Source organism: Quercus lobata, chromosome 2 (assembly GCF_001633185.2).
Source record: "Quercus lobata isolate SW786 chromosome 2, ValleyOak3.0 Primary Assembly, whole genome shotgun sequence".
NCBI classification, from domain to species: Eukaryota; Viridiplantae; Streptophyta; class Magnoliopsida; order Fagales; family Fagaceae; genus Quercus; species Quercus lobata.
In genome coordinates, this window is record NC_044905.1 from 75,376,986 (window position 1) to 75,401,496 (window position 24,511).

General features: G+C 33.4%; 2 protein-coding genes across 2 annotated transcripts; both read right to left on the bottom strand.

Moving 5' to 3' along the window:
• Positions 1-2,490: 2,490 nt before the first annotated feature.
• Positions 2,491-9,552, bottom strand: LOC115978268 (putative cysteine-rich receptor-like protein kinase 43). Its single transcript, XM_031100292.1, has 8 exons — positions 9,145-9,552; positions 5,248-5,569; positions 4,628-4,753; positions 4,340-4,476; positions 4,050-4,260; positions 3,425-3,659; positions 3,149-3,299; positions 2,491-2,936 (listed from the first exon to the last, which is right to left on the bottom strand). The coding sequence occupies exons 1-8, from the start codon at positions 9,430-9,432 to the stop codon at positions 2,613-2,615; spliced, it is 1,794 nt and encodes a 597-aa protein (XP_030956152.1). The 5' UTR covers positions 9,433-9,552; the 3' UTR covers positions 2,491-2,612.
• Positions 9,553-10,550: 998 nt separating this feature from the next.
• Positions 10,551-23,682, bottom strand: LOC115976621 (polyribonucleotide nucleotidyltransferase 2, mitochondrial). The gene is made up of 16 exons (XM_031098037.1): positions 23,240-23,682; positions 21,897-22,052; positions 21,617-21,787; positions 20,342-20,467; positions 20,097-20,258; positions 19,796-19,915; positions 18,945-19,082; positions 18,293-18,455; positions 16,869-16,994; positions 16,004-16,134; positions 15,458-15,677; positions 15,283-15,366; positions 14,376-14,455; positions 13,631-13,774; positions 11,931-12,683; positions 10,551-11,201 (listed from the first exon to the last, which is right to left on the bottom strand). Exons 1-16 carry the CDS (start codon positions 23,570-23,572, stop codon positions 11,097-11,099), a joined length of 3,012 nt encoding a protein of 1,003 aa, XP_030953897.1. The 5' UTR covers positions 23,573-23,682; the 3' UTR covers positions 10,551-11,096.
• Positions 23,683-24,511: the final 829 nt, after the last annotated feature.

Genomic DNA, 24,511 nt, shown 5'->3' on the forward strand with positions numbered 1-24,511 from the left:
AAAATTGTCTTGGCTTTGTTCTGTTCTACATAATAAACTAAAGCCATATTAGATCAAATGCAAGTGTCGAACCAATTTGAATGTGAAGGTTTACCATTACATGAGTACTTTGCAACAAATGCAGCTTGGGAGAGGAACTTCTTCATTCCAAGATTATGTGAACATAACCCAATATTGTTCAAATAATTCTATGAATGTTTGGAAACCTCAACAACAACAGCTACAATCAAATCTTAATTATACAATTTTGGAATTGACTCCTTTCTTCAAATTACATAATTAAAAAAAGAAAAAATTGTCTCCCCATTTTTACGGGCTAGCCAACCGTTACTGTTATTAAGAAGCTCATCTCAAATAGGAATCTTGGCTTTTTGTTCACTTTTTTAACCTTAGAATAGGTTTGATTTCAGTAAATTTCTGCATTGGTTTTAAATATTTCTGTTAATTAATTAATTGAGAATGAGGACTTGGTAGGAGAGGGACTTATATGTATAATTACATTCACTTTGATCATGACATAAAATGCAAAAAGTATGAGAAAAAAAGCGAAATAAGAAGAAGCAAGGTTTGATTATTTTTTTTTTTCAACTTTCATATGCCCAAGCCTATTCTTACACCTATCAACTAAACTTTTTTTTTTTTTAATGGACCTATCAACTCAACTACCCCCATATATTCTCTCTCTTAATTTTTTATGTTGTGACCTGATAAGTAGTGTCTATGTAATGAAAAGTCTTCTACCTAATTTAAGGTAAGGTTTCTTCTTGAAAAAAGAAAAGAAGGTCAGGTTCATTCTCAACTTTTGACATTTTTTTCTTAATCATCTATCCTAATAAAGTGGAAACTTGTCCACTTTGTTCAAAATACGGTGCTAAACACGTGATGAGACCTTCACCCATGGAAAATTTCCTTTTGTTTTTTGTTTTTTTGTGTTTTGTGTATTTTTTTTTTTGGTTTTTTTTTTCTATTTTATGCAATTTTTATTAATATATCTTTTGGCTGGCCAGATTCAGGCCTGTTTGGTAGGCAAGTTCAAACACAAATTTTCACATTTTAAACAACATTATATATATTTTTATATATTTTTTCACCCACACGTATTTTAAAAAATTATAAATAACATTATTCAAAATACTTAACCAAACACCCCCTCAATAACGGAAATTGGTCACTCAATTTAGGCTGCGTTTGAATTGGGTGAAAACCAATTTCAGAAATCAACTTCCAGAAAATCCATGTGTTTGGCTGTCACGGAAAACATTATTTTCCGGAAAATGATTTTCGGTTGACCACTAATTTCACCTTTGACCCGGAAATGAATTTCTCCCCTCATTTTCACTTCAAAGGATTTCCGGAAAAAGAGAGAGAGAGAGAGAGAGAGCGCGCGCGCGAGAGAGAGAGAGATCGCGCCGTCGATCGCAATCTCGCCTTCGCAAGATTGCGCCGGCGAGATCGCGACGTTGATCGCGATCTCGGATCGCGATCGTTGATGATTTTTTTTCTAGGTTGTGGCTTGTGTTTTTCTGAATTTGTATTTTCCTTCTTCTTTTCCAAACACTAGAAAGTATTTTCCGGAAAATTTTTTAAAATGCAACTAAACACATTGAAATATTTTCCTTTTCTGAAAATTAGCATTTCCGGAAAATATGTATTTTCCGGAAAACATTTTACAGCAACCAATCATAGCACCACCTGCTGTTACATACCTGTACGAAAGTCAAATCTCAAGAGTCAAAACAATCATACCTTTTTGTCATATCATACGCTTAAGCCTTATTGGCTGTCACCTTAAGGATTCTCAAGCAATCTCTGCACCTAAAAATTTGCACTCAAAAGTCATAAGCCAGTTCACAATGAAATGCAGCTTTAGATTAAGATTGTACCAAAAATTTTAGGTGGATTTTGTGCAAAATTCAAAAACATCGGCCATCATGTTAAGGTAAACATGAGCTTACTGTAAAGAGCACACTCTTAAGATTTTTAGCTTCAATTTCATTTCCAATCATAGTCTCCTACTTAAGATCTATAATATCAAGCAAGAATGGTCAAAGTAGTAGACATATTACACCCTAATGGAGTCATGCTAATCGTTTCAATTTAGATATAACCAATTTATGTCAAAACTCAAAAGACACAATGATATGTTCTGCAATATTTCTTGCACACATATCTTCATGATTCTATTTTAGTCCTCTCTCTCTCTCTCTCTCTCTCAGTTCTTGTTTGCTATACTTTTAACTTTCCTAACTATCATGATGTTTCCCCTACATGACTGTTAACATAATGGAAATTGAAATGATTTATATACTCTGGCAAGTTAATTGTACAATGGGCCTAATCCCACACATGACCTTGGATTAATATTACTCTCAACACTAGATTTCAAGAATTTTTTATTTATTTATTTTTTAATTTTTTTTTGAGAATTAGGATTACAAAAATTTGATTTGGAAAAAAAAAATGAAAAGAAAGAGAATAAAAGAACTAAAACATTGTTAAATATGCTGCATCTTGTCTTTGTCAAGCATTGCAAACATAAATAACATGAGAAATGATCCCAAAAAATAGAGGGAAAGGGAGAGAAGGAAAGCCTAATGAAAATCAAAGAGGAATTATTCAGGGTCACATTTTTTAAAACTGTGGAATGTACATAAATCAGATAAACAAGAAGTTTGTCTATGATGACATGAAGAGTCAAATGATGAAGATAATCTTGCACATTCATCCGCGAAAGGAGGCTTGGATGGCACTGGCAAATGGAAATCCTTTTCTTTAAGCATTTGAATTACTGTTGTCATGCTAGGACGTAAAGATGGTGATTCTTGAGTACACAATAGACCCACCTGAACAACTCTTGTGATTTCTCCAACGTCTTCCATCATTATGCTTTCATCTATAATCTCAAATACTGTATTTGATTGGAAGTGCTTCCAAGCCTACATTCAAACAAAAAATGAAACTAAAAATGGCAATGAATACAAGAGAAATGTTAGGGACAACTTTTTTCAAGATCCTTCTCACAATTTGCTAAGATGTCAAGTTGTGAAAAAAATTGTGTCCCTAGACTAAATGTGTTGCATATACAAAGACAGAAGCTGCTCAAATGCACATACACACAAGTATTAAGCAAGGTTATGAGAAAATTTACATTAATAACAAGAGTCTCAAATGTTTCTGTAGGATGAAATTCACTGTTCTTCACACCGCTGACTATTTCAAGCACTAGAACCCCAAAGCTATAGACATCTACTTTTTCAGTTAGTCTTCCTTGAGCAAGGTATTCAGGAGCCATGTAACCTCTTTCAAGCATTAACAAGAGAGAGTTTTTGTTAGTATAGTGAAGGATTCAACAGAATTCAAGTTCTAAATACCTGACTAGAAGTTATGAAGAATAAGAAGAATACTATTAAATAAGCATACTTACAATGTGCCGACAATGGCAGTGCTGATGAGGCTTTTGTCACATGAATAAAACCTTGCTAGGCCAAAATCAGCAATTTTTGGTTTATGTTTCAAGTCTAATAGAATGTTGCTTGCTTTGATGTCTCTATGAATTATCCGAAATTGACAGCCTTTGTGGAGGTACTCCAAACCTTCGGCTGTTCCAATGATTATTCCAAGCCTTCTATTCCAATCTAGTTCCGTCTTCTTCTCTGGGTCTATCTTCCATGGGTAGCAAAAGATTCATCAAGATATTTTACACTAGAAGGAACATGAATTCATAATTACTAAGAAACCAACAGTAGTTAGTTAAACATGTTATATAAATTGATTCCATTATCCACAAGATTATACTTATAACTAGATCTCTTACGTGAACACATAAACACTATTAAATTACCGATTGTCCCAAAAACTTAAGCTATTAGGAAATAATGAATTTAATCACATAACCATAATTCTAACTAACACAACACTCACCAAATAGATGACTAGGATAATTTACATTAGATTAGATTTATTACATACTATCTAATTGCCAATTGCCATCGCAATTATCATTTGTCTGATCCTACCCAAAGAGATGAGATTGAGTTTGAAGTTATTACCAAATAGGATACTGTCAAGGCTTCTGTTTGCAAGGAATTCATAGACAAGGAAGCTGTCTGTATTGGTGAAGCAGCAACCCAGGAAACGAACCAAGTTCTTATGTTGGGCTCTGCTAATGATATCCATTTCATTGTAAACCTCGTTTGTATTAGCTCTTCCTCTTATGTATAATCGTTTAATCGCGATTTCTCTACCATCAGCTAAGGTTCCCTATTCAAATATGCATATATAATAAATTAGAGAAATGGAATTAGGAAATTTAGACATAGAAGGCACTTAATACACATACCTTAAACACTTCACCATTTCCTCCATGACCAAGCTTGTGGGCTTGATCAAAGCTGTCAGTTGCTTTTTCTAAGGTTGAGAACTGAAACTGCAAGATCTGCAAGCTTCTGTTTGAATCTGATAAGAACGGTTCCTTTCCTTTGGATACAAAAACATATTTTTGATGATGAGAGGAAATTATTTACTAGAATGTGAGCATATATAGATAAACTATTAAAGTAGTGTTATTGTGAGGAAGAATGAAACAAAAGCGAAGGAATCAGTAATATGCAATTTCATTTAACATTACCTTTTACTCTTCTTTTGTGATTCTTTCGTCTGTATACAGTTCTACCAGCACAGAATCCAATTACAATCACCAAAGCACAGGAAGCAATGGCACCGAGAGCATATGAGACATATGAAAATATGGTATCTACAAGAGATTCAACAAGTAAATTTTGAAATTAGATAAGGTCCAAAATTAAATATGAGAAAAAAGAAACCCTCAACATCGAGAAGAAAAGGCAAATAAAGGAGGCACTATCATATAATGTTTACAACATAAAAGTGCTTGGAAGGGCGTTTGCACAGGTGAAATGTAGCAGTGAGATGTATACTTCACCATCAAAAAATAAAAAATAAAAAAATCTTAATAACATATGCCAATATGACATGGTTTGGGATAATAACATGGGCTGTACATTATAAAATTTATTCAGGTACCAGGAGCAATGAATAAACCTACAGAACTTGAGATTTATATCGGCACTTAGTGAATATAAAAACATATGTTGATATGCGTCTTGCTCAAATTACATTGGAAGGATATTGTTGCAATGGTCTTGTCCCCCATAGGACAGAGCATTCCTTGACACGGTTGCGGTAACCAGAACTAATATTACCAAGATTAAATGATTAAGAACTGACCTACAGCTGCATCAGAATCAGGGCCATTGGTGAAGTCATAATCAGAGTAACGAATAAAGCAGCCTGCATTCATCACACGGCTATCTGTTGATGGTAGGCAAGATAAGGAAACCATGGCTGCATTTACCAGGCAGGAAGAACACATATTATGGTCCATAGTTTTCCAGCAATTAGCCATAGCATAGACTGATGAACCCGCAGGCAATTTCTGACGCTCTACTGCAAATCCTCGACTATCTGGTGCTTGTTTTGCTATCTTATAGACTAAATCCTTTGCCGTGTCCTTGAATATTTGACTTCTGTCAAAACTATTACTGCATCTCTATGTCCAATTAATCCCCAAAAAGAGTAGCATATTAGATGAAGGAAAATCAGCGAGGATTGGGTTCATGATTGTTGTAAAAGACAAAATAAAGCTATATAAAACCACGCAGAAAAGCACACGAGCGTTATCATGGAGATTCATGTCAATTAATACTGCATCTTGAAAATGTATTTGTATCTTAAGGCTCAAAGTGTCTGATTATACACAGCCCATATTCTTAACATCCTTTTAACAAGCATGCTACGGGTTTTTTATATTGAACTTGCTAATTTGGGCAGTAAACAAGTCAAGTCGAGTATTAAATATTCAAAATTGGTTACTTTAATTTTATTTTGAACACAAACCAAGTTTAAAGTTCAAACTCATTAGCTATTTACAAGTTCAAACTTATTCATATCCTTGTTGAACAAGTTGAGCCTGTTCACACAATTTATTCTTTCTTCATATATAATACACATCAACACTAAGAGATATATATATATATATATATATTTATATATTTAACCTTTCACAAATTTATGTTAATAGTTGACAACTATAATATAGTTAAAATTATATTATTTGAATTAATTAGATATAAGGAGTTTCTAATGAGTATAAATTCTATAGGGATACTGTTTAACACCCCCAATTTACAATGTCTTATCATATTTTTTAAGATGAAAGAATAGAAACTAATAGACGTGATCACAATTTCATTAAAACCCTATTCACTATTCTTAAAAAATAAATTAAAATATAAAAAAGAAGAAGTGACTTGAGTTGCCTGCAAATGCATATATATATATATATATATATTATCCATTCTCATAGCAATTAAAGCTGCCTTCTTTCTCGTGGTAATCTTTACTTATTTTATTCTTTTGAAAAATAAATAATGTGAGATGATATTGTTGTATTGGAAGATGTAAATGGAAGGTTAAAACTTAGGTCTTAGCTCTACTTAAGTTTCCCATTATATCCAATTATCTAGTTTTATTTCACTATTTTGATCAAAACTTGTTTTGGGACACTTAAAGGTAATTCCCTTAACAGTGGCAGGCACAATGACTACATTGAAAAAAGAAAAGAAAAGAAATTATAAAATTAAAATGAAAAAATCAAAAGTTTCATGACTGAATTAAATTTTAGACATATTTTGAGAGTGTAATTTGTAATTTAATATAAAATTAATTTTTTTAAGCTATAACAATTAGATTTATTGGCCTCTTATTGTTAAAAATTATATATAATTAATTTTCACCATAAAAATTATAAGAAAGTACCAATAATAATTTGATATCTTATGAACTTATTTATAATCTTGCATAATCTAATCTCAAACTCTCAACCCCTCAACCCTATCAAAAAATATTTTTATATGTGAATACATAAAAAAATGTATAATATTGTATTATATATACTCAAATCAAGTTCATATTCTCTTTATCTATTAAAAAAAAAACACCTCATATTCTCTTTGGGGAAAAAACCCTCATTCTTAGTTTTTTTTTTTTTTAATATATATATATATATATATTTTTTATGGTTGATAGTAGGAGAGGAAGAGATAAATTTCAAGACAAAGGCATAAGACACCACAAAAAAAGGTCATTATTAATAGGTTTCCACTTGAACCAAGTTTGTTCTCAAATAATTATGTTTGAACATGACTCAATTAATAGTCAAACGATAATTTGGGCTTGGGCTTAGGCTTAATTTGTTTATTAGAATTTTTCAAAAGTTGAGCCCAAAGTGTTCATAAGCAACTTAATTCATTTACAATCCTAATACTAATACAAATGGGGTAAAACTTTGATGCAATTCTTTATATCAATTATATTAAGTTCTAATTAAGTACAAATAAATTGCCCAAAAAAATTAATTATAAATACTTAATTATATTGAATGTAATTATCACTGGGAAAAAAATTATTATGTTTGTGTTTCATTGGTTAATGCAAGTACGCAACCATGTTTTCAAAGTTAATTGAGGAATCTAATATATAGTACCTAAGGAAATGTACCTAAGTGTTACCCACACTAATGCAGCATATCAAGTATTGGGATTGTGCTAGTGGTGTGTTATTTCCCTAATATAATGTAGTGATTTATTTTATCCATTTGTAATAGGAAGAATGTAGTTTGTATTTTTGTTTTTTATAATTGTTACAAGTGGAGGAGGGGAATTCGAATTCCGGTTTTTGTCAGAGGGGAGACCAAATAACACTAATGAGTTACAAGTTTTTTGTCATGTAGCTAAAGTTGTGCAACCAACCTGCTAATCTGCCAAAATTGACTTGATTTAACCCAACTGGTTAGGTTGAGTTGGTTTTTAAGGGTTGATCGATTAGGTTGGATTATCAAAAGAAAAAATTACAGTGGGTCAGTTTAGGTTTGGGTCAATAGATTCACAAATCTGCATAATCCAACCCAACCCACTTATATTTAAAAAATATATATTTTAAAAAATTTATTATATAATATTGTTATTTACTTTTTTATTTATCAATTGAGTTGGGATAATTATATAATATACTACTAATCGTAGAATAATAAAACTAATTTATGTTTATTTTGTATCTCAACTGAGTACAGATTGAACTATTTGATATTTTACTAACTAAATGCAATGTCATTTGGTTTAATAATTTGTGTATGATGGTGCTATTACTTAGAATTTTCAAATGGCAGGGGTATCTAATAGAAATATTTGGTTTGATTATTTGTGTTGTTTGATGTACTACCAATAGTTTGAACAGTTATAAATCTAGTTTTTATTTGTGTTAGTTTGAACTTAATTTGAAACATTAATAAAATAGTTTGTGTTAGTTTGATGTTATACATAGGTATATTAGGTTATTTGAATTAGGGTTTATTAGGTTGCAAATTTGTTCTTATTTGTGTTGGTGTTGTTTTGATGATCAATTAATATTATTATAATAATAAATAAAAAAACTATCCAATCCTTGGGTCCAACCTAGTTGGGTTGGGTTGGGTTGAACTCCTGTGATGTGTTGGGTTGGGTTGGGTTTTTTCAATCCCATCATAGTAGGTTGGATTGAAAAAACTCCTCAACTTGATCCATGCAAACCCCAACATATAGCCTTTATTATCGAGAAATGTTATTTTCATAACAAATCATATATGTCAGGTTGTTAATGTTATGAGTTATTATTGGTGGGTAAAGAAGTAATTTTAGTGGTAGGATTAAATTATAACCAATAATAACTTACCACTTGTGAAAATATTGTGTATAAAAAATAAAAATAAAAATATTGTGGACATAACATTTATTTTATCTATCACCTATATTATAAAACTCTCAAAACAACAATTCCCTACAAACTAGCCAAAAAAAAAGAGCAAAACGATCATAACAAATTCCTATTTCATACTTTACTCATTTTACTTGAAACGAATTCTTAACAATAGTTTCTTTTTAATGAATTTCATATTCCCCTGGTTATTAGCCTGATCTCAAATGACACATTTTCCTTCTTAATAACAAGATGTATGAGTGCAATTTAACATAAACCAATATATAGATATAAATATATATATATATATATATATTTATATATATAAATTACCTTCAAAGCATCAGGTCCAACAGTTTCTTCATAGAAACTATAATTCTCTACCCTGATAAAGCACCCATCAGCATATACCCGACCACCTATGGAAGGAAAGCAACTAGCGAAAAGGGTCTTCACACGGTTGAAGCATTCTTCACATTCATCACCGGAAAGATCAGCCATGCACTGCGCAAACACATGGAGTCGGTTAGGTCCCTCACCCACTTCTTCAAACGAAAACTTATTGCGCTTTATATCTTCTTCCATGCTCGCCATTATCTTCCAATATGTATCCACGTACATTGATGCGTTGTGTGCTTTCGTATGGCTGCATGAGCGCGCTACCACGTCCAAACGTGGGTCTGCATGAGCTACCTGAATTGAAAAGTGGATGATGAAGAAGATCAAACACAAAAAATTGGCAGCCATGCATGAGAGAAAAGAGAGTGGTAAGATATGGGGTTCTGAGTTTTGATTATTGTTAATTTTGTGGTTATGATTTTTTGGTTTTTTTGGTATTTTGGTTTCTTTTTTACTATAGTTAGCATGGTTATACCGGTGGTGTTAAATTTGTGTGGTTTTGTTAGAGAAGGGATTGGCCAAAAAAAAAAAAAAACTAACAAATATATAACCAACTAAGCGTGAAAATTTTTACCTTTGTCACCAAGAAAACGAAATGACGCCCATTATGGCCTTTTTGAACATTTCAAAATCAGGATTAATTCAAAGTAGAAGGCCCATGGTTTGGATGCTTCCAATGGAGCTCTATTTTTTTTTTCCATAAAATAATAACTTAAGTTTTTCGATAGTACACATATTTTAATTCACAAAACATTACCTTCAAAAATGGGTTTTATATTTGTAACTAAGAACAATCTTGTATAATGTATAAAAATGGATAAAGGTGGAAACTGCAAAGAAAGTGTATCCCTAACTTCAGAATCGCTCATTAATTGTATGTTGTACTGGCCTATCCAACGCCAAGACACGTGATAATTATCCCTAGAATGGTTGTCAAATTGTTCTGTAGCTTCTTCATGCAAATTGACATCTTTAGTTCTTTCAAGCTATCTGAACTCAAGGCAATGTTGATTGTGATTGTAGAAAAAGTCAGCATAATGGCCATTCTGAATCAGCTGTAATGCGGTGATTTTGCTAGAGAACATGGAAATGGAAGCCTCCATAAATCATGTTTGGGCAATGAATCGGTTTCCTGGAGTTTAATGGACCTAGAGAACCATCCTTAGAACATGATATGTTTTGCTCAAAGAATTTCAGCAGAACAATTCAATCCATAAATGCATGAAAAATTCTGAACCACGAATACATGTATGGTAATGAAACAAAATCTAGAATGTTAATCCCAGCTCTTTTTTCTTCATATCACTAGTTATTTCACCCCAAATTCAAATGATATAATCTGAAGAACAAACAACATAAACTTACCATAGAAAGAACAAAATTGTTTGAAAGGTCAAAACCATCATCATTTGTAATATTCCTCTGTTTTCTCTATAGATATATGCACTTTGTCATCCCTTTTGATAGAGTTAAAGGTTGCTATAATGTATCACTAACAAACAGAAACCAAAATTTACAATAAGATGCATAGAAAAGATACCTACCTACCTAATCAGGACTTTAGGTCAAGTTGCCTAATCATGTGTTTTGTATTTCTAAAACACAACTCTGTTATCTGGTCGCAGAAATTGGGAAGCTTTCCCATAGAATTGAACTTGAACCAAGCGCCTGCATTCCTGATATTCTTACTGATTAGGCAGGCCATAAAATCTTGCTAAGTCCTCTCTCCTTTCCCATCAGAATATAAGAACATATGCAAAATTCATCTGTCTGTACTCTCCAGCAAAAAAAATTTGCCAAAATTTAGCATATCCCAACCAGAACAGGAACATCTTCAAATCATTTATCTTGCTGTTCTCATTTATAAAAGAATCACTAACATAATACTATTGATCATCCACCAAAGATACTACTGGAATCCCCTTGCTAGAAAAGCTTGAACACTCAACTCTTAACTCATCACCTACCTCAAAATCCTCCTTTCCATCAGTCTGCATGGCAAAAACAAGGCATTTTTAAATAAACACACCAGTTTCAAAGAAGAAAGAAATTTTCAATGACCCAAATGTTTAAAAAATTGCATTCTATCTTGGTCAATAGGCATTTATATTTTTTGTCATTTCAATGCTCAACAACAAACCAGTTTCTTTGCTAGTTGCCCCATAGCTGCTCCAGACATGCTTCTTAAATCATCCTTTGGATGGGGTAGGAGTTTGGGAAAGAAAATATAACTGTTTTCATTCCAACTTGTATGGTTTTTGTATGCCCAAAATAAATAAATAAAACCTATAGAGGGAAAGAGGAAGCAACGACCAGCCTACCATCAGTGAAATGGGATGTTGAGATTAACGACTATCAAGGCAAACGAAACAACAAAATTGAAATATGGCATATCCATGAAAAGTCGGCAGTAGCACAAATTGATGAAAAGAAGAAAGATTGGTCAAATTATGTAACCAGCTAATCAGCACTACTCAGGGGAGAGGTGGTGTAGAAGGGCTATCAGCTGGTGAGACAAGACATGGTGGCATATAACTTAGCAAAATTATGGCCTATATAGGGCCTGGCTATATAAGATTTATGAAACCAAGCCAAAAGGCTTAACAAAGGGCTTTCTTGATTCCAAATGGAGTGGGAAGAAGGGAGGTACATTTGAGGGTAAAACTGGAGGAAAAAAAAAGGATCAAGCTACTTCAAAAGTAAAACAAGACAACACGTACCTCAAACCGATACATGCCACGAAGTCCTCCACCCAAATCAAGGACCAACCCACGTGCACGAATTTGATAAACCTTGGCAGTAACTTTTGTTCCAATCTTCAGTTTTTTTGCAGTTATAGGAGCCTCAACTTCATCCTCCTGGTCAGTTGAGCCATTCATAGTATGTGTGTGGGATGAATTGTGCTTGTTCCCATCGGCATCTAGACTTTTGAGGATAGAATTGAAATCTATCTCTCCTTCCTTTTGCAAGACACGTTTTGACTTCTTAACATTCTTAGTTGGAAAAAGACCAGAATTAGAAAATGGTGACTCATTTGCATGATCCTCAGGAGACGATTTTTTCGACTTGCAATTTGATTTTGAAGCACAAACATTCCTAGTGGCACTCATGGGATTCTGATTCAAAGCAGCAGATTTTTCCTCTTCATCGCACTCTGCAGCACTTCTAATCAGAATTGGTGATATTGAGGAAGTAGAGGGGTTTACCCCAATCATTTCGGATTTGCTCCCTGACAACTCCTCTAATGGGGAATTCTCATTCTCTTGTTCATTAGAGACATCCCCAACTGATGCCCATATATTAGGTTCTTCTTTCACAGGTGGAACAGATCCGTCCACCACATTATTTGTGTCTGCTCCTGGTCGAGGTGAAGTAGCTTTAAGGGATAATTTAATATTACCACGAACATCCTGTCCTATGCACATCAAAGAAAGCTGCTGGCCAACAGAAACCACATCTGATATCCGAGAGACCTGATCAAAGGAAAGAGGTAAAATTAATGAAGAAACAAATAATAACATTAGAAAATGCAACAATACAGAATTCCTGATGCTATTTGTGTGTATTGATGCTAATAATCTTTATATGCAAAATTGTTAAGTGGAATAAGAGCTCCCACGACTGTTTACAACCCGGTATAATGAAAGTGTTGGAAAGTATGACATTTTCAACAAATTGAAGATGAAATCAAGGAACTGATTACTTGAACTAAATCAAGAGATTGGAGCAATCAATTATATTGATATGAAATTCAATTTCAAAATATAAATGTAATAAATTGATGATTTACCTATTTTCAAATTTTGTAAATCCCATTATAAATATTTTTTTTAATAAAAAAGTAACTTTATTTTACAAGACTACTTCATGTACAGAAAGATAATGATTCAAAAAACTCAAATGAGTTACTATTAGTGAAACCCTACACCTAAGACCAGTCAAACAACAATCTAGCAAACGGCTCTATCAATTGTATCCCTGAAACTTCCTCATCCTCAAAAGTACGACGATTATGTTCCCTCCATGATTATCCTCTAAATAAGATTGTCACAAGTAAGGGTCTTCCCCGTCCATACAAAAAAAGAAACCCTCCTTGGGGTCTTAACGAACCAAGTACTCTTCCATGGGAAAATCTTATTGCAGAGGCCCCTTAAGGCATCATAAAAAGAGTGAACATCAAAATTCCCATTCCTTTTCAACCCCCACCATAAGGTACAATCTCTTAATTTATGCCAACAGTGAAATGAATAAATACAGGTTCAAGCAATTATACATTAGATTTATAACAGAGAATGCTCAGTTATAGAAAATTCAACAGAGCAAACAAACCATTTGAAAAGAAAAAGAGGGAGCTACAATGGGGATGTAGTGCAATGAGCACTAGGGACTCAAGAAACACTAATCCATCCATTTAACATACCGGTTCATGTGACAGCTCAGAAATGTGTAGAAGGCCTTGCTGGCCACCATTAAACTCCACAAATGCACCATATTCTTTTATTGAACTTACAACACCTTTATAGATCCCTCCGATTTCAATTTCACGGCCTACAATAAAATCAACCTGCGCAGCAGAATAAAATGATTAAGGCACCAAACACACAGCAGAAATACGTATGTCATCACTACAGGCTAACTGTGAGCCACATGGAAAAAGTATATGTTATGCCAATTATTTCCACATGGAGACTGACCCAAAATAGTTTCGGTTGGTTCTGTTTTATTTTGAAGATTGGCCCAGTCTAGATTAGGGTTATCTGACTATAGTCAGAGTCAGGTTCAAAAAGTACCCAGAACTGAACCAACTTAAACAAGAGTTGTATTCCTGTTTAAAAAGCATGAGGTAGTCATCAAACTTTGTTTCAATTTAAAAAAAAAAAAAAAAAACAACAGCCAAACAATCACAAGGAAGCTGATGAAGAAATTTTTTAATTTTCTACTCTCTCTCTCTCTCTGAACTTCATTTTATTTTCCTTTGTTTTATTCTCCCTGAGGCAGTACTGTTAAAAGTTCTGAAGAAAAATTTCAATTATTACTGGAACAGATTCTGCTATCCATTAAACTTAAAACCTACTTAAAAACACGCACACACTACTGACCCAAAAAAACCCCACATTTTCAGTCCAAATTCGAAATGTAATACTTCGATTAAAAGTAAGATTTACCTTTTCTAATACTTTTTCCATTACAGCTTGATTCTTAGCAACTATGGTAAGTGTTCCATCGCTTACAGACATTCGTGCACCTGGATAATGGCAGGCATATGACATGATAATTTGATAGGTGGTCATAAGTTAACACAACCATGAATTGATTCTCATAATCTCAGTATAGCAATATCAAAACAAATCTTTAGCTAAGCAAGTATATCAAACAAAGCTGATGGTTTTTCTATCTTAAATACAACAGTGACTTAAATAAATATCCATATATTAGAAATATTAAAAAAAACTTTCAAATATGTTTAAAAGTGTCTATTTTCTTTCATAGCTGCTAATGAGACACTAGTTCATTCTTATTACATATATAAAATACATCTAATAGAAAATCAACTATCATAAATTAAAATTACAGTACAAAAGTTTGTTTAATCAAATAAGCGATAATAAGAAAACAGCAAAAGTGCAAGGTTGCTTATGAAGAAGAGTAGATTTTGTTAACTGAAAGGAAGAACAAATATTATAAGGACTAATACAAAGATACAATCTGTTTATGGAAATATAATTATGAAGGCAGAGAATTTTGGTGTCAAGAACTTGCAAAGCATGCAAAAAGCATGAAAACATGGATAAATTAAGTTCAATTTCAATGGCATGAAGAGCGAGAAATGGCATGGATCTTTGCTCAAAAAGAAGTATTGAAGTCATGGACATTTTCACTTTGAAGAACAGTACCAATATCACTATCATGAGGAAGGCTGAGACAAACCCTAAAAAAGAAAAACTATGCCCCCAGCTGTGTATGTTATTTCATGAAATCAATAAGAGAATACACAACCCACCCCCCCCCCCCACCCCCCCCAAAAAAAAGAAAAAAAGAAAAAGAATAAGGTATTCTGAAGTATGGATCAACCTGTTTCCTCTTCAATCTTTCTTTTTAAAGCTCCTAGAGGCCCAATCAAGCGGCGTAGGGCATCATTGCTGAATTTCAAGGTAGCTGCATCATCACAATAAATTCTCAGGCTCAAAAAGTACTATCACCACAGTAATGTGAACTAATTAAACACAATTAAAGGGGAAAATCCAACCTAAACGAGGAGAATTCCTTTCATTCTGAGTACGTGGTGCATTGATCTCCCGCTCCATATGGTCAAGGATTTGAAGACGACCTTTATATGCAGGCTCTAAACACTCACAAATGATATCTAAAGGAATTCCAGCAGGTTTTATATCCAACTGAATTGCTGTAACTCCTTTTCGTGTGCCAGCAATTTTGAAGTCCATGTCACCTAGATGATCTTCCAGGCCCTAGGGAAATCCAAGATATAACAAACTCTTAACACAACTTGGCAACGAGCCAATTGTTAAGATACATAATAGTTGAAACTTGAAACTCAAAACATATTGGAATGGTACTCAAAAGCCCAAAATAAAAACTACATGACCAATGGCCAATTCAAAGTCCCAAAAAAATTAAATTATTTATTATAATATCTAGGAAGATGAGAAAGTAAAGTTCTCTATTTCCTTTTGAAAACATTTAACTTAAGAAAACAACAGTATCAAAAAGAATTCAGCTCAGATAACCACCATGCATAAGTATATGACTCAAAGAAGCCAAGTAGAAGTCTTACCAAAATATCAGTCAATATACGATAATCCTTAATCATTCCAGTTGTTGGGTCAACCTCACTAACAAGACCCACTGAAACACCAGCTACATGTTCGCGTAATGGAATGCCAGCATCCATCAATGCCATACTACCTACAAAATGAGAAGGTTTATATATAATGCAATATATTTATTTTTATACACATTTTAAGTGGGGAATGATGGATTTGAACCCTAGACATCTCTATTGGAAACACCACGAAATGACATTTGACCTAATGGGCATTGGCATCATGCAAAATATTTATTCATAACACAAACTCGACATTCTGTCATGGATGATTTTGAAGGTTATAGGAAGGGATTAGTAAAGATCACCTCAGAATCCAATAAACTATAGCTCAAATAGCACATCCTCTCCTTTGTAAGAATAAGATGGAAGGTGAGGTCATGGATTCAAAACCCACTAGGTGCATGTAAAACTTACGAATCAAAGATAAAATTAAACAAAATAAAGATCCACCTAAAACATAACATGATACAAACTACTTCCAACACATAATTACGCTACATGCCAGAAGCCAATAAACTATAGGTCAAATGGCACGTCCTCTCCTTGTAAGAATAAAATGAAAGGTGAGGTCATGGGTTCAAAACCCACTAGGTGCATGTGAAACTTTCCAATCAAAGATAAAATAAAACAAAATAAAGATCCACCTACAAACACAACATGATACAAACTACTTCCGACACATAATTACTCTACACACGTAATTTGCCTATTAGAATAAGAATTAATTCCTCAATTGGCAAGCAAATAACCAAAAGTTAAGAGTAAAAAATGGCATGGAAGAGTTACTACTACTATGACAGGTGGAAAAGAATACCTCCACAGACAGTAGCCATTGATGTTGAACCATCTGAGGCCATGACCTCTGAGTTGACACGGACCGTATAGGGGAAATCATCTTCAGGAGGTAACACAGCAAGCAGAGCTTTCTCAGCAAGAGTTCCTACAAGGAGTGCCAGAAACTGCTTTATGCTAAACTTTTTCTAACATTTTCTTCATTTACAATTTTCTTTCCAGATGCAAGCATTTTTAAGTTGTTGAACAATATTGTGCATTTCATTGAAATCATTGGGTCAGAAAACCAAGGAATCCAAGTAATAAAATAGTCTGATGTTAAGTAGCAAATGGTGTATGTAACAATAGCTCACATAAATTGAAGAAGAACAGAAGAGAAACAGAAAACTTCTTTTAGGTGGGATGATATTCCTGCTTCCAATTGTTGCTTTGTGATTTTTTTTCCCCTTTCGAACAAAAAACCAAGGGGGAATGCAATATTAGAGAGAGGCTTAAATAATTATCAGAAGGGTCTGAATTTTTTACATCACTAGACTTCTGAAGTTTGATATAATGTGATCTTCCAAATGCAACCATAAATTGGTGGAAAAATGACTTTTAGTTTTTAGCAAATATAAGAAGTTTCAAGCAATCTTCAATCATCCCCTATATCTTGAATGCTTCAAGTTCTTTCTTAAGATCGAGATGAGTTCAAGAACAGAACACCAATCCAATATCCAAGGAAGTGATGAATTTGGCTTGTGTCATTCTGTGTGCCATTCATTTAAACACACACACACAAGCTTGGCTTTATGCAGGCCAATTCCATTCAAACCAAAGTTAAAATCCTTGACCTGGCGGGTTGGACAGGATTTGAGTCAAATGTATGGCCAAAATCATGTTCAGTCCTTGATGTACAAAGACTACTCCTAAGAGAACCCAATTACTGCTCTTGGTTCACTCTTTTCCCATTAGGTGTTTGGTTCTTACTTTTTGTGCCCAAACGTGAAACAGTGCAGTGGTGATCTCACAATCATAACTTCATATAAACTGTATTCAACCAGGTAGATACTTAAAGCAATTCTACCCTATTTTATGCTGTAATGTTACTCTCTGGCTTCTGAAAATAGAGATACATATTATTTAAAAAAAAAATATATATATATATATACATAATATTGTGTATAAAACTATAAATTAGTGGAACCAGGAATAAGCAAAATTGTAGTGATCCAAATTAACTTAACTTAAGATCAAAGTAAGCAAAAAAAAAAAAAAAAAAAAAAAAAAAAAACTAAAGTTACTAAACTAAACTAAAATAGAAACAACTAAAGAAGCATGAACAGAACTTGAGCGACAACTAAATGCATGCCCATAAGGTAAATAAAACAAATCAATCACATCTATTCAATCTTAATATAAATTGTGTTGACAACACACGACAATAGGAAGTGTAAATTGTTTTACCATGCCCAACTTCACGCCTGTTCAGTCCAACACGTTTGCCAACTTCATTTATTGAGAATGGTGGAAAGCTGTAGTGAAGCATGAAGCGCTTTGTTGGGGGACCGACAAGGGACTCCAAGCGTTGAGCATCTCCAGGTGCTCCGAGTGTTACAGTACAGAGAACCTATAAGTAATGCTATGTTATACTTGGCCTATAACTCTTAACCACACAAACATAGTAATTTTTTCAGTTTTTCTTTTTGCTGTTTCCAAAATCAATGCTCCATTTGTTTAGGAAGAAAATTTATTTTCCAGAAAGCATTTTCTTGTGCCTTCCTCACCCCTCCAATTCTCCAGGCCACCACCATCATTGCCATGCCACCACCACCTCTATCTCCTCTGTGACAACCACCACTGTAGCCCACTCTGCCGCCATCATTGCCACCATACCTACGAAGCTACCATCGCCACCACCATACCTCTATGTAACATTAATGATTTTCCATGTGTGCCAAAACAGCATAAAAAGTTTTTGGGATAATTTTCAAGAAAACAGGTCATCTTCTGAGCAAATGTTTTCCACTAAAAACATTTTCTCAAGGAAATTATTTTACACCAAAACAATCAGAGTGCAAGTATCTAACTCTTAAGCCACCAAAGCATCTATACTCACCTGAGTATCTCCCCGATTAAAAATTGATGACCCATGCAGTATAGGAAAACTACCAGCTTCACAATATACAGGCCTCACTTCATCAAGTTGCCTCCCATCAACTCTAAATCCTTCATTTATAATCCTTTTGCGTACAACCTGATATATTTATACAATATAAATAATTCCTAACCTCCAAAGATGTAACAGCAGGATAAACATAAATGTAGAACAGATATATAACAAAAGAATAGAAACCTTAGGCCTATAGCTCCAGTAAAGAATCCAACTGCCTCTTCCATGTGCATTTCACAATATATATATATATATATATATGTGTGTGTGTGTGTGTGTGTGCGCGCGCGCGCGTGTGTGTGTTTTAATTCGATAGTTACAATGGGAAGGGGGCATTTGAATCCTAGGCGTCTCCTTTGAAAACACAAGAAGGTGCCAATTGAGCTACAAGTCTCTTGACCACACCAAAATACCATATAATTTTATTATATCGTCTTAGATTGAGCACTGTATGGTTTAATACTATCACCCAATTCACAATTCCAAAGGTTTTCAAGGAGTGATACATATCAACTGCAAAATGACAGACATACTTGGCTGTATAATCAACTTTTGAAATAAATGAAGACAGAATAATGTGTTCTTGAATAAGCATTCAATTGGCTGAAGCAGTTATTCTAGAACTTTCCAAGAAAGAGAAAAGAAAGGTAAATGCATTAAGCATATCATAATCAGTAATTATGAGGCGCTGATATGATAAAAATGTAGAAGAATTTCAGAGAGCATGTGAGAGATATTAACCTACTGGATCTCAATATAAGTTTATCTCTATAGAAATTTATAGTGGCATGGGATACCTTTTTCCTCACTGTATCTACTGTCTTGGGTAGAACTTTCAAACTTTCTTCATCACATTCTTCTTCAAGTGATCTCCTAACATCCTGTGTAATCTTATCTAAAGCCTCTCCACGTTCAAACTGGATTTAAAACATAACATGAAATTAAAGAAGGAAAAAAAAATCAATGGCAAAATCAACATACCTTCCCACACACCCAGATACAAACACACACAGACTTGTGTGTGTGTGTTGAGAGAAAGGGCAGCAAAATAAATCCCCCAAAATCATAGAATTTACCATAAACAGAGATGGTATGTACCTTGCCGTATGAAGGATCAGTAAAAACAGACTCTATGGGTGCTTCGGCCAAATTACCAACTTTCTCCAACGTTCTATCTGAAATCAAAGACAATTTATATTCTTTCTTATGCTTACCAGCTTTAGCAGCCAGTCTGATTTGAGGTTCAAGATATTTCACTGCCTGAATGATCAAAGTCAAGCATCTAAGTAGCAATTAATATACGTGTATATATATATATAGAGTGGACAAGTTTCATGACTCACTTCAGGATGAGCCAGCCTTAACCCAGCTTCTAGATCATTTTCTGAGATCTCACGAGCTTGCACGTCAATCATTAAAGTTTTGTCCTTTGTACAGGCATATATTAAATTAAGATCACTTAAGCTAAGCTGCAGGAAACAAATAAAAGCAAATGAGAAGATGGGAAAGGATATACTTATCTAAAGAGAACGTAGACTTCCATATTGATAATACCAATAATCACATAGTTTAAATAAAACTTTAATTTTAGACAATTTAGTACATAAAATTTAGTACTGTAGCAAATTGAATCCTTAACTTCTTCTTTTTTGAGTACAAAAGCTTTGGTATTGTAACAAATAGAACCCCCTAAAGCTTGGCATTGTTGGAGTAAGACCCCTTCATTTTTAATTTAAAAGAGGTTAAATTGGCCTTTGGTTTTTTTTTTGGGGGGGGGGGGGGGGGGGGGGAAGTTAAGGGTTTCTATTTACTATAGTACCAAAGTTTAAGTACTAAATTGACTAAAATAAAAGTTTAGGGGGTGTAAGTGAAACTACCCTAAAGTTCAGGGGGTGTCAATAATGTAATATAATATATTATATGTTTTAGTTATATGATACTTTATCAACCAGCAAGAGCATTTATTATATTATTCTGCATTTATAGAACCAAACAATGTAAATTATTCTTTATGAAATAATAATATAAGACTGGTTAAATTTGGCAAAGAGTTCCTGGAATCGATTATAACAAAGAATTGATTATCCAGGAAATAAGAAAAAACAAAATAGTGGAATTGCATTTCAAAGCGAATAGCATAGACTAAGAGTTTGAGATAGGTGTAAATGACACTCAGGAAACAGAGCAAAGGTCAATATTATGTCCTACCGGCATGAACTAAGTTATATTTTGTTGGTTTTGGCAGCCAGGGCCCTCGAGATAACTTACTATTTCTTTATTTCTTGTCTTGGGGGAAGTGACTAATTGTAAATTTATCTTTCAATGTGGTAATAAAAATTCAAGAATAACAAAAAATAAAATGAAGAAAGAAATAAGGAAATAATGAAATTTCAAATTTAAATTTTACCACATATGCAATACAGCTATTACTGTACAAATAGACTGCCTTCAAAGTAAGTCTCTAAGGATCAGCAAACTTGGAAGAAGAAAATAAAATTGAGTAAACCCTAATGTTGTGACCTAAAACAACCTCAAGACAATTATGTAAGAGATACTTCAAGAAAACAGAATGTACAGGAATCCATCAATGACAATTATGATCTGAGGTTGAGCCTTACCTCATCCATCGTTGGGTTAACAATAAATTTCCCAGAAATCCTCCCTATGCGTATCACTCCAATGGGGCCCCCCCAGGGAATATCTGATAACATAAGCGCAGCAGATGTTGCATTCGCTGCCATTACATCAGGATCTTGTGTTCCATCTGAGGAAAGCACACTTGCCATCACCTATGAATCAGGCAATATTAAAGGATATACATTAAGAGTAAAAAAAAAAAGTTACAAACGAGAACTCTAGCAAAATGCTCTTTAACCAACCAGAATAGTGACAACATACCTGAACCTCATGGTAAAATCCAGCAGGAAATAGGGGTCGTATGGGTCGATCGATAATACGACCACATAAAAGTTCGCGCTCTTTTGGAGCACCCTCCCTCCTCATGAACGTATTTGGAATAACACCTTGGGCAAATTGCTTCTCTTGATAATCAACCTTGTAAAAAACAAAATCCAGTAAGACACACAAAGTGATCAAACACACCAAACACATTCACTTGCAAGGATTGTAGGGGCATCATCTTATCAAATGAAAATATAAAGTATAAACAACATCAATCTAGGGATAGTACAGCAACATAGATATCTTACAAATATGGCATTATCATCAAAATGAAATGTAACATATCAAGGGCTTTAGATTTCTCTTTCCAAACCACACGACTAACAGCAAAATTGTAGGACATTTCTCTTCCAATATAGAAGAAACATAATATTGGAATCACTGAGTCAGTCTTGGTTGGTTTCACTTTTCTCCGACTTCATATTTATTGTTATAGTCAAAGATGTGTCAATCATAACCTCAACTCTGCACCTTTTTTTTCATTCACAACAAAATCACCTCCAAAACCACATGTCCCTGTTCTGTACTCTATAATAAATACTTTTCTTGTTCCTTCTAGTAAGTATATTGAACTAAAATTTCAAAAGAAAAGTCATTTTCCAGTGCCACTTAACACAAAAAAACCAACAACAACAAAATTCAGACAAAAACCTGAATGTCCATAATTCCAAATAAATATAAACATACACCTGAACTTTATTTCTTTCATTACCCCCACAAATTAAAAAATAAAATAAAACTACATTTACACCTAAGAGAAGTTCAACATCCACAACATTTTCACAACACTTTCACAACAAATCATAGGTGGTAAGTCATAGGCGGTAAGTTGTTACTAGTTCTAATTTGAACAAACTACTTAAATTACTTTTTTAACCACCAACAACCTTCAATAACAACTTGCCACTTAGGATTTATTGTGAAAATGTTGTAGGCATAGCATTTCTCTGCATCTAATATCCATTTCCTTTTTCCTAGGACCAATAAGAAATACTAAAAAATCATCCACCCAGATGTGCATTCAACAAAACCAAACCAATAGCTCAGCAAACAAAAACAATATAAAAAAACTGTATAATTAAATTAGAATTAGTTAAAAGAACTAAAATTTCAAAAGAAACATCATTTTCCACTGCCAAAAAACAAGTAAAAGAAAATCACATTTACACATTATATTCATTTCCTATAGTGAAAATTCACAGTAACTAAATAAACCAATATATGCATTCAACAAAACCAAACCAATGAGAGAGAGAAAGAGAGGGAGAGAGAAATGGTACAGTGAGTGGCAAGAAATCGCGAACGGCGTCGCCTTTGGCAGAGGCGACGGTGGACAGGACTTTGGTCTCGTCCATGCCCATAACGACGGAGCCATTAGCGAAGCGAGCGATCTTGCCAGTCTCGAAGGAGATGAGTCGCGAGCCAATCTCGAATTCCTCCCTGAATGTCTCGAGGACCTTGGTGCCTGCGACGACCGGGTCCGGGTCGAGCTGAGACTGGGTGGCGAAGCCGAGGCGACCGCAGCAAATGGTGCGGAAGCCGAGGGACCGCCATGTGAGGAAGTGTGGAATGTTGGAGAGGAGCGGGTGGGCTCTTCTCGCCATGGACGCCATGGCTTTTGAGTCTGTGTGTGTGAGAGAGTGAGAGAGTTAGGGAAGGGTTTAGGGTTTAAGAATTTTGTTGTTTGTTTTGTTCTTTTCTTTTTAGAAAAAAGGGTTTAAGAATTAAAGAGTAGACACTAGAAAATATAAAACGAGAATTATGAATCACTGTCTGGGATAGGTTCGGAAATGAACCATGGACAGTTTTATCTTTTTGTTATTTTCAATGTTAATGTTTTATAAAATTATCTCTTTTTTTTTTCTTTTTTTTTTTTATATTTGATAGTAATTTTCAATAAATTAGAAAATAATTTCTTAACTTTTATTATTTAGTTTTTGTGAAATAGAATTGTTTTTAAAAAAATTTAGTGGAAAACAATCCTTAAAAATAAATCATACTTTTAACATTGATTAAAAATAGTTTTCTTTTGACTCATTTTTTATGATATTACCAAATACTGAAAAATGTGAAAAATTATTTTTACGCAAAGTTTTCCATTGAAACAAATAAAGCGTTACCTCATAGTCAATTAAAAAATAATAGCATATGTTAAAAAAGTTATGTAGACCTTTTTTTCTTTTGAGCAAATATAAACTTTAAATTGGATGGTATAAGTTTAAAAATAAATTCATAAAATATCAAATTATTATTTGTAGCTTATTAATAATTATTAATATAAATTGTCCATTTCATGGTAAAAAATATGTTTAAAAAAAAGATAAGGCCGGTGAATATAATTTTTATAAGTTCACAATAATATTTTTATCTAATTAATTCAAATAATATAATTTATATATTAAATTAGAATAAATATGTGAATGGGTAAAGAAAGAAATTTGTCAAGGTTTTATTTTGTGTATATATATATATATATATATAGCAAAAGAATAAGTTAATTAAGTAGCTCATAAACAAGCTTGAGCTTGTTTAATAAGAAAATGAACAAAGTT